General features: G+C 32.6%; 1 protein-coding gene across 1 annotated transcript in view; it reads right to left on the reverse strand.

Annotated features, from left to right (window-relative positions):
- Window positions 1-380: 380 nt before the first annotated feature.
- The window catches only part of LOC106468637 (lissencephaly-1 homolog), a 16,755-nt gene continuing 5,527 nt past the window's right edge, over window positions 381-11,608 (reverse strand). Inside the window, exons 5-11 of the mRNA XM_013929064.2 lie at window positions 10,608-10,679; window positions 8,238-8,340; window positions 7,803-7,899; window positions 5,068-5,199; window positions 2,706-2,807; window positions 1,763-1,919; window positions 381-1,021 (exon numbers count right to left, since the gene is read on the reverse strand). Of these exons, the coding sequence (XP_013784518.1) occupies window positions 948-1,021; window positions 1,763-1,919; window positions 2,706-2,807; window positions 5,068-5,199; window positions 7,803-7,899; window positions 8,238-8,340; window positions 10,608-10,679 (737 nt within the window). The 3' untranslated portion in view covers window positions 381-947. The remainder of the gene's footprint in view (window positions 1,022-1,762; window positions 1,920-2,705; window positions 2,808-5,067; window positions 5,200-7,802; window positions 7,900-8,237; window positions 8,341-10,607; window positions 10,680-11,608) is intronic.

Here is an 11,608-nt window from a genome sequence, read left to right on the forward strand (position 1 = left end):
AAAGTTTATCTGCCTCTTGAGAGGTATTCGTAATGGGTTTATATTCTACCAACTATGAGAGAAACCAACCTGATCCAATTTCCTTAGATGATGCGTATAAGCCACTGGAACTGGTACCACCTACCTCAGAAATGGTTGTAACTAAGTTTAAAGTAAGTGCCTTCTGACTGCTAGTAATTCATACTCTGATCATCTATATTGCCGTTTACGACTAAGTTCTCTGATGAAGTGGCACTTCTTACGATACTTCATCGGGAATCCTGCTAGTAATTCATACTCTGATTATCTATATTGCCGTTTACGACTAAGTTCTCTGATGAAGTGGCACTTCTTACGATACTTCATCGGGAATCCTGCTAGTAATTCATACTCTGATCATCTATATTGCCGTTTACAACTAAGTTCTCTGATGAAGTGGCACTTCTTACGATACTTTATCGGGAATCCTTGCAGAGAAGAATATAGCGGACTTAAAATTTACAATTTAGAACACAGACCTTCACAGCAATTCTACCTCTCTCTCTACAGGACAAGCAATTCTACTGATAGTGTCCCAAAAGAGTTTGGCAATGTATTTTTTGTTGCAATACCTTAATTAAAATTACTATTAAAGTTACAATATCAAAAGCTCTTTACTTCTTACAGGTGAAGTTTCTAAAGCTGCTTTCCCTCAATACTGCATTTCTCCTCCTAATCCTTAACATGCCAAGAACTCCAAAAAGAAGAATGTACGACACGATAAACAAGAAAGAGTGTAAAATTTCTCAAACAAATAAGTCGTTACGAGCAACAAGGGATTATTAGCGGCTAGCTACAATTAAATGTCGGGAAAACTCTGTAAATAATACGAAATAGAAGCATTGTTTACAGAAAATATTCATAATGAGTTGAGACTAAAAAAAGAAAAAAATGCTCTCATGTGGAAGTTCACAGCTTTCGAGGCAATATTAACGGCATTCCCACACTTTGACTGTCTGATCTACGCTGCCTGTGATTACATAAGGAGAATTTCGGTGAAAATCTGAAATGAAAGTGCAGGATTATACATAAGACATCTTCTTCTCATGTAGGTAGTTAACAGAAAACAAATACAGAGAATACATATATACATGTGTTACTTCGGAAATAATATTAACTGACCTTATATAGTTGAGATTAAGAACAAACAATGAATACGAGATTAATTTCATACATAACAATGTTCACACTCAAATATTTTTTTCAACATCGACTACTTTGGTTCTCACAAGTACACGAGCCTATGAAAATGTGTTATATAATTTTGATCGGCATTTCGGTCACCATAAAAATCTATTTCGCACAACTTGGGTTTCAATGCTTAAAACACCTTCCACTAGCTGTTTTGTTAAGCTGACAACTTTACAAAAATTAAAGTTGACTAATCAGTCTGTGATTAATCCTCATATGAAGGTTTTTAAAATAATAGCCAGGTTTATTTTACTATTTGGTAAAAAAAAAAAGAAAATCTTGGTTTATGGTATTATGCCTAATTCTTGATGTATTCAAAATAACCGCTTTTTAATAGACTAGATACACAGTGGTTGATATATAAATGAAGGTATTAAACACAGCCTTAACACAATAGTGTACATGTTTTTAACATAGTCTGATGATGTTACTGTCTGAGGGAAAAAAAAAAAGTTTAACATAATCCGTTTTTTTAAAGAAAAGTCACAAAGCTTTTCACTTTCAAAACAAATGAAGTAATACGTATTATAGATAAAAAAAACGTTAGTTTTACCTAATGAGGTACAGAAATGAGTATGGGCATCCAAGGTCTTGAAACAGCGTTTATTTTTAATGTCCCACACTCTGAGAGTCTTGTCATCAGAAGCACTAATGACATACTTTCCTCCCGGGTGAAACTTCAGGCCTCGGACCCAGTTGTCGTGCCCAATCTAAGGTTAAAAAGTTTTCTTAAGTTACTTCTTCTAAATATCTCCGTCAATGGGGTTTTTAGTTCACTATTCTATGGATGAATTATCTTTCACTAATTTTTCACACATTTCAAACTTTAGTATCAACATTCCTTACTTCAATATTCAAACATTTTTTTTTTTTTACTCGATCTTCTCTCAAACGATATATTTCTGCTATACATTTTTCAAACTATTTAAAATTTTTCACTGTGGTGCTTTTAGAATTTAAGTGTTATTTTCTTTCTGCCATCCCCACTATACTGCATAAATATAAGGTACAATTCTGATAACATTCACAAATGAATTTCACTGTTTTAATTATAACTTGTCTATAGCATCGATATAAAAAAAAAGGTATTTACAGTTTTGTTTTTTAATAGAAAAATTACTTTAAAAATTTTATATTTTTTTCCCATTATCTAGTGACAAAAGTTGATTGCTTTTTTCAATGTTAAGAATTAAGAGTTTGATAAACAAACTTGATTTAGCCAGTCTGAACGTGGTTTTCCGAAACTGTTTCTGAGGAAAAAGTCAAGCATGACTCAATTAAAATGACAGATAAAACAGTAATAAAAAAATTGGTTGCATAATTGAATACCATCTACTATTGATATTAATTTTAGGAGTTAAAACTAAGGGCTTTTCTTGCCTTATCTATTGGAATGATTGAAACTAAGCTTAAACACATAGTTATATATATATTCATTTAGCCAGAGATTAACAAAAAAACTTGAGGTTTAAATATTATAATTCAACCCCTCCTACCATGGTAAAAAGACAGAGGCCAGTGCTGATATCCCACATTTTCAACGTTTTGTCTCGAGACCCGGATAGCAAGAATGGACCAGTTCTAGCCCCTCTCTTGTTCTATTTAAAAAAAAGGTAACAGTATTTTAATCTATCAACTAATGATGAATAAATACACAAAAATAACATGTACATCCCTCTCCCGCATATCAATTAGAAAATTTTCCTGAGAGAAATCCATCTAGGAAGAAAATATTTAAAATGTCAATGTTTTCCATCTATTAATGTCTTTAGTATATAAATCCTTAAGCATGTTTGACAAAACTTTTACTTTAAATGTTTCTCTTTTGTTTACTTCCATAAAAAAATAGATACCAAAGAAAACTATTCAACAACAAAACGATCAAACTCAAAATAAAATTCAATGATTAATCCTAAAGGTAAAGTTTTTTAACTGTTTGTGGAATTAAAATTTCCATTCCAACGAAATACCTTTATAACACAGTTCAGTTACAGCAACTTCATAAAATGTATAAAATGTAGAGAGAGGAAGGTTTCTTTGTTATGGATTTTGCGCAAAGCTACACGAGGACTATCTGCACTAGCCGTCCTTAATTTAGCAGCATAAGACTAGAGGGAAGGCAGCTAGTCAAAACCACCCACCGCCAACTCTTGGACTTCTCTTTTACCAACGAATAATGCGATTGACCATCACATTATAACATCCCCCACGTCTAAAAGGGCAAACTTGTTTGGCGGGACGGGGATTCGAACCCATGACCCTCAGATTGCGAGTCGAGTGGCCTAACCACCTGGCCATGCTGGGCCGACTGGATGTTTGAATGAATAAAATGTGCCTAGATTGTTGAGATGAGCTTCTTTTACAAAGACTCTCACTGTGTCATTGTATTCACTGTTTAGTTAGTTTATTATTACAATTACACATAGCATGATTCTATTGAAAAAAATTCCTTGTGAGCAATGTCTAGGTCACTTGAAAATAATTAAAGTTGTTTATGTCCACTTTTTAAGATGCAGGTCAACCTCTTAAGTTTGTTATTTTTAAGAGTAATGCAGTTTTAATAATTTGTTGTTGGTCCCAGTTGATGATAATGCTAGTGTTAATAATGTTAAGTTGATGATAATGCCAATGTTAACAGTATTCAGTCATTAAATTATATTGTTTCTGAACCAAATAGTCTTGTGGCATTTGTGCTCTCTATATCTCCTGGCAAAGATTTTGTCTACGTTTACGATGTACTATTATTTGTGGCAATATAAATTTTAAATTTTTTTTTCTTTACATACTTATTAGTTTTGTTAAATTAGCATCCTATAAATGTTTCCACATTGTTTTAAAATATGAACAGATGTCGATTAAAGTATATTTTACCACGTTTTTAGCATAGTTTGGAATAAAAAAAACTGGGACAATAAACGTTTTTTTTTGTTGATTTTACTAAGTGGTGTAGACATGTTTTTCTATAATATGGTGTTGAGGTAGTTTTAAAGAAGCACAACCAGGAAACTAATTGAGGTGGTTTTAAAGAAGCACAACCAGGAAACTAAACTTCTATTCTATTCCATCACACTACTGGATTCTCAAGAAACAAATGCTACATCTAGACATTGATTCTATATTCAGGGCATACTTGTCAACTTTTCAAGTCTTATGGGGGAGATCTTGCGTGACTCACAGCAAGTCAAGCAACTTACAAGCATGCTTGGCTTAGAATTAAAAATACATCTTATTTGTATAATTGGTTTTCATTGGCCAAGAAAAAACTAAAGCCTGATTTCCAGTATGAATCACGCGTTTACTCAACTGGTTTCGCTATAGAAAGCAAACAATTGGCTGACGTTTACCGGGAACTTTTTAATGTAGGAAAAAGTTAATTATAGTTACCCAAATCAGTAGATTTCCAGAAAAAAAAAAAATCGGGGTACATGCATAAAATGGAAGAAATGACCTATCTTTAAAACCCAATTTGTAGATCGGGTAAAAGGTCCAAATTCGAGAAACACCCACCCAAATTGAGAAAGTTTGCAAGTATGATTCAGGGTGTTTGGCAGAGAAATTACAGGATTTCAGTTCCTAAAGTCTTCGTTAAGATCTGGTAATTACCTCACTTCTTTTGTTATAAACAAATCTTCAATATTAAAAATAGTTTTTGGTTCAATGAATGAAATGTTCTTTCACAACCGACATGGTGTTTTGTGTGTAGTTCTATTTTGACATTCACTAAGCACTATTATTTTTTAAAACAAGAAACAGCATTCTTTTAATATATGGATTACAAAATACTAGTTATTTTCAATTCAAAAAACTGTTCCAGAAATTAAGTAAAATTATTAGCAGGTATACATGCGTAACACTCACATCAGCTCCAGCTGCCTCGCTGATTGCTGGAGTAGCACTCTCCGGAGCCCAAGCAATACACTCTACAACATGATCGTGTTCCCGCAGCTCCAGTTTACACTCTTTTGTAGTAACAACCCACACTCGTACAGTCTGTACATAGAAATTACAGCAATATTTTGGAAAAGAGCACTACATTAAAAGTTCAATCTCTTTATCAGTTACAATTACATAACGATTTTTAGGTTTACCACTTTATATGTTATAACTTATACAAGTACTGAGTCAAGAAGTCTTAAAAGCCAGTTGAAAAGTAAAAAAAGACTTTAACCCTTTGAGTGTATAATTAAATTTTGGGTGGGTTCTTGAAAAACGTCAATTATCCACTAAAAAATTAAATTTAGAATTTGATTTTTTTAGTATTTTTTCAATATCAAAATCCACTAGTTGCATTTTTGCTTGGTGATGTATGCATATGTAGTACTAAGGTAGAAAATTCAAGTATCCCAATTGTTGAACCACGATGAAAAGTTTTGTGATACTGTAGGGTAAATCCGCTTGTCACATTAAATGGCTATAAATGTCAAGTTGGATAAATCGGATTACAGCATCCAAGGGGTTAAACACTCCCTTGTGAGGAAACAGTGAACTATAAGTAAACCTTCACACCTAAAAGTACTTTAAGTTCAACTGTCTTTTCTATGGTCACCTTAGCTCTGCTGATGAGAACCATTACTCAAACCTGCTTATCACAGCTGGTCAATGTATGAGCTTTTTTTTACCCAGAATGAGATAATGAGTCAAACTTAGATTCTGTTCTCTAAAAGCTATTTTATTCTGAAATACCTTCCAAATTATTTCTCAAAAAAAACAACAACTGTATTTGTAGCTCACAAAATACAAAAAAAAAATCCTTCTGAAAATTCCAAGAAAACTTTCATAAATCAAAGGGTTTGTTTGTTTTAGAGCAAAGCCATATTGGGCTCGCTACTTTGTCCACAATGTGGAATCAAACCCTGGATTTTAGTATCGTAAATCCAAACAAAACTGTCCCACTGGGGGAGTAAATCAACAGGAATAAATTTTTTGAAGATATCCATCATTTCTAAATTACCATGACTTACTTTGGTGTAGGAAATCAGCAGTTTTTTTTAGCTAGAATATTCAATGTAGAATTTCATCCACTTTGAAGCTTTTTAAAGAAAAATACATTCCCAAATTTATTGCTATGCATTAGCTCAAAGAAGTATGATAATGTACATCATTTTGTTTTGTATCAACGCTTAAAGTCAGTGTGTAGTTTCATGGCATTTATCAACTCTGAAGTCATATTTGGTTAGTGTGGTTTATTAAATATTAATGAAACACTGACAGACACTCTTGTTTTTGTAAGTGGGCCTAGATTACTTTATTGTGCAAGATATACATATTTTTATAACTTGATAGGTAATTTGTATTCAGATTTTTTTACTGTATAAAAATCAAGAACTTTAAAGTTATGGTTCTGAATGCCATAAGTTGGAGAAACAAAGGAAATCAACAGGCCTAATGATTGTGATAAAAATAACACAAGACTTCTGATGTTTTATGGTCTCCTGGGCAATTATTCAAGGCAGAAAAACAAAAAAAATATATAAATTAGAAATTCTATTTTTACACACCTCTGATTTGAAACTTGTTAAGGACAAGTCAAGAAGAATCAATAAAAGCATAGCATGTACATCCGAGTGGGATTTTTATCACGAAGGTTAGGCCTACAAGAATATAGGATTTTTATCATGGATTTTAGGCTTAAGAGAATAAACTGTTATGGAAGTAAGCATACACTATTTTGACGGTTTCAATCTGTGTAGAAAAAAAAAACATCAAGATTTATCTGGCTTATAGACAACTAACTCATAAAGAAACGTTATTTAATGACAATCTTTCTTTGACAATGTTTGTTATAGGTGAAGAATTTTTCAACTGAATACAAAAAATCAACATACAGGGTTATACATAAAAAACAAATATTTGCAATTAAATGATTACTATATTACTGCTTGTGCATGTAATAATAGGTGTGGTACCATTCATAATGAGTCACCTAGTAGCTTTTGTTTGTTTACTTTAGAGGTTTTGTGCAAAGCTACACAAATGGCTATCTGTGGCTATTTAAAACTTTAAAATCTAATCAACAATATTTACTTTCAACTCTTGGGCTACTTTTATCTGACCAAATAACACACTAACTGCCATAAAGTCCATTTTGGCAACAACAGTCTGCAAACCATGAGTCCTTAGATTCACAGTTTAAGCAAACTTAACCCCAGTGGTTAAGTTTGAATTATGTGGAATTGATTTTGTGAGATTACTTCCTCATTAATGGTTACCTTCTTTTAAAATTGCTTTTTAATTAACTCATATTAATGACAAATCAAAAAAATACATTTTGTGTTGTGTATTTCATAATCTTTGTTGCTTGGATCGTTTGCTTCGATAGTTAAAAAAACAGATAAGAAACCAAATAAAAAGTTACTGCTAACAAAACTTAAGTCTCAAAAAAACTTTTTACAGTGAACTTGCACTTACTTTATCACTTTATACTTCACATTGGAAAAAGTTTAAAAACACAAGTTTTTACAAACATGCAAAACTTCTGACAGCTACATGAAAGATTAGTCTATTGTTTTACTAACAGAAAGTTCCATAAAACATTTAATAATAGAAACATTTATATTGTTTCAAGAAACTGATAAAAATACTCTATAACACACCTGATCATTTGAACAAGAGGCAATCAACGATCCATCTCGGTTAATTCTCACCATTCTAACCCATTCCCTGTGGCCAGTGAAAGTTTTGACACAATAGCTACAAAAAAAAAAAAAGCTTTACAGCCTACCACACTATTCCCTTCTTTCACACGAGAAAAAAAAAAGCTTTACAGCCTACCACACTATTCCCGTCTTTCACACGAGAAAAAAAAAAAAGAGCTTCAAGAACAGGATACTCAAATTACTTAAGCCTATGTCACCAAATTTTGAAACATATGTTTTACAAAACCCAGCACAAAATCTCAGACCTAAATGAAATATTATAGTTTTTTTTTACTGTACTTTCATGAGCAAGAAAGTCAAATCACAGTTAGCTCAGTAGTGTGTCTGCCATTAACTTATCAGTTTACCTAATGAAAAATGCAATATACTAACCCAGTTGTAACTTCCCACATCTTGATGGTTTTGTCTCGAGAGCAGGACAGTATGTGGTCACCGCTGGGTGTAAAAGTCACAGAGGACACATTGTGGTCATGCCCTAAATGAAACATAGTAACATTAGTTCCAAAAGGAACAACAAAAACTGTAATTTTACACAGGACAAGATGATTCAAATATTAAGAAAATACTATATAAGTATGGCAAGTACATTACATCAGAAACTGTCAGAAAATATATATATATCGATTTTCTACCACTCATAATAGAAACACCAGTGTTGGAGATACATTTAAATGGCCAATTTTCCTACTACTACTACTTAAAAAAAAAAGCCATTGAAAACAAGAATACTTACTTAACGATTTTACACCTGAACTAAAACTACACCAACTATAATACACCTGTGTAAGTACGTTAAGTTAAAGCAGATTAAAACCATGGGCACAAACTTTATTGAAGTGATTAAACAGTTAAGAACTTATATGATGACCCCCATTCTCTATGGGCACTAACCCTCAAAAAACGTTTAAAGCTGCAAGGGATCATTTCATAAGATATCCAATAATACTTCAAATGTGTCCTTACGTATCATATGAATAAAATCACATTATCAACAATAAAAAAGTAACAATAATTTTGCAGCAATGATATAAATAGTGAAGAAAACGTTCATTTAAAAGAAAAAAAACTGGGCATATAAATATTCACATTTAATAAATATGCAGAGGTAACATATATAAGACCTAATGAAAAGGGTACTCCTTGTGCTTTATGAATTGGAATTTTCGTTCTATTTTAATGCTAAAAGAGTGATCAGGTTTAGTAATCTATGCTCATTTATAAAATTTACTACAATTGCACTCCTATTAACCTCGCTCATCGGCTTAGTATCGAGAAGTTCGTTACAAGTCTCCCAGTTTCACCGATTTAATTTTTCATAACAAATATCACAAAGTATATTGTAAACTACATTTCCCTTCATAAATTTCTTCAGAAGTCCTAGATAGGCCTAGGTGATTTAAATGATTAATTATTATAATAAATTACCTACGAGTAACAATTACGTCAAATAGCATCGTTTAAACTGATTAATTAGCCAACATTATGATTAAAAGATAGTTCAAATAGATAGATAGATAATTCAAAGATCTCAGGTTCAATTCCCATTGGTACTAAATCTGCTCAACCTGTCTCTGTTATGGCAAAGTTATCGAGATATCGTTACTACATTTGTTGTTAAGCGCAACGCTACATAACAGGCCACCTGTGCTCCACTCAATTTTAGCTTTATAAGTTATTATCTTATACTTCCAGTATTTTCAACTTTGTTGATTCGGGTCCTTGTAATTCAAAGATCTCGAGTTCAATTCCCATTGGTACTAAATCTGCTCAACCTGTCTCTGTTATGGCAAAGTTATTAGAGATATCTGCCACTGTCACTAATTTAGAACTGTTGACTAAACAGAAGGTAAATGGCTGGCAGAACCTGTTGCCAACACTTAATTCTAGTGCTAGATTACATGTAATACAGTTGATTTTCTGGTAGTGCTAAAAGGTGAGTTAAGAAAATGTCCAGGCTTTTTTTTATCTCACCTGTAAGCAAACCAGGTTCCTACACATTATTCTTAATGATATTATTAACTCCAGGACAGGTAAAAAATATTTGGAAAGCAACATTTTCATCTTTAATACTATTTTCCTTTGTTTATCATCATGAATGGTGGAAAAATTTCGTTAACCAATCTTTCAGGATAAACATTTGATTTCAAGATTACCCACGAGTCTGTCTAACCCTTTTTGGAGGCTAAATAACTGAAACTGTTACAAATATGTGAAAGTGTCATCAACTGGATAAAAATCGTAGTCATGTTCCACAGGAGAAAAGAGAATTAATGTAGAGGCAGCAGCTTTATTGAGGTGTCATATATGTATGTGGCTATAACTACTTTTACCTCTACATATTTCTCAGCAGTGAATGTTTACAGGACTAGTCTCCTTTTTTCGTTTTTAAACGAATACCTCCGTTCCCGTGTTTGTACTGTCAACATACATTTGTTATTGTTACCTTCTTACTGTTGATAATGTGGGCGTGATCACACGTCAGATGAGATGTAACAGCATTTTTAAATTTTTAATTACATCGTTGGTTTGTTTTTGTTAAGACTGGGCTTGTGTTAAGTAGGATATGTTTATCTCTTGATAAAGCTGTAATGTGGAACATTAAAGAAATAAAGTTTCTCTTCATTAAACATGCTTACACTCCTGCGTGTGCACTACACTACCCGATTTCTATACAGACGACTGCCAAATAACGGCTCAGATTCTTAGATATAATAAGAAAACAGAAAAGATAAATTCTCTTACCCTGCATTGTCTTGACACATCCGTAGACTTGAAAGTCCCAGAGCTTGACAGACATGTCAGCAGAGCAAGACACTATAAAATTAAGATCATTAATTTCATATTCATACCTTGCATGTCGAAAATTATACAAGAAAACAGTGGGACAGAAAATGGTATTAAACATAGAAAAAAAAGTATTTTTTGATGCTAAAAATAAAAAGAGAGAGAGAAAATGGTACTACATATTTCTTCATGCTAAAGATAGGGAAACGAGAGAAAAAAAAAGTAATAATCATATGAAAACATTCTTTCTTTATGCTAAAAATGGAGAGAGAGAGAGAGAATGGCACTAAACATGTAAAGACACCTTTTCTTAATACCAAAAATGGTAGGAAAGTACAAAACTTAAAGACCTCCTTTTCTTGATGCTAACAAATGTGAAAAATGACATTTAGAAAAGGTTATACAACTGCAGTCTACCTTACTATAATCAAATAACTCTGAAATCACACTACACTACAGCTCTGTGCAAGTCTATTTGTACCAGTTGTTTACCAACAGCTGATGGTAAGTGTCAGTAATTGATACATAGTGGAGTTGCTCTGTGGAAGTCTATTTGTACTAGATGTTTACCAATAGCTAGTGGTGCGAAGAACAGAGACAAGGCTGTGAATATCACTAAAGATAGGCCAAATGTTGACCCATATGTAAAACATAACTACCATCCCTGCTCATCAAGATACTGTTCCAAAACTTTCAATAATTTAGTGTGTGTGTGTGTGAATATCACTAAAGATAGGCCAAATGTTGACCCATATGTAAAACATAACTACCATCCCTGCTCATCAAGATACTGTTCCAAAACTTTCAATAATTTAGTGTGTGTGTGTGTGAATATTTCTAAAGATAGGCCAAATGTTGACCCATATGTAAAACATAACTACCATCCCTGCTCATCAAGATACTGTTCCAAAACTTTCAATAATTTAGTGTGTGTGTGTGTGAATATTTCTAAAGATAGG

This window comes from Limulus polyphemus, unplaced genomic scaffold, assembly GCF_000517525.1.
Source record: "Limulus polyphemus unplaced genomic scaffold, Limulus_polyphemus-2.1.2 Scaffold3092, whole genome shotgun sequence".
NCBI lineage: Eukaryota > Metazoa > Arthropoda > Merostomata > Xiphosura > Limulidae > Limulus > Limulus polyphemus.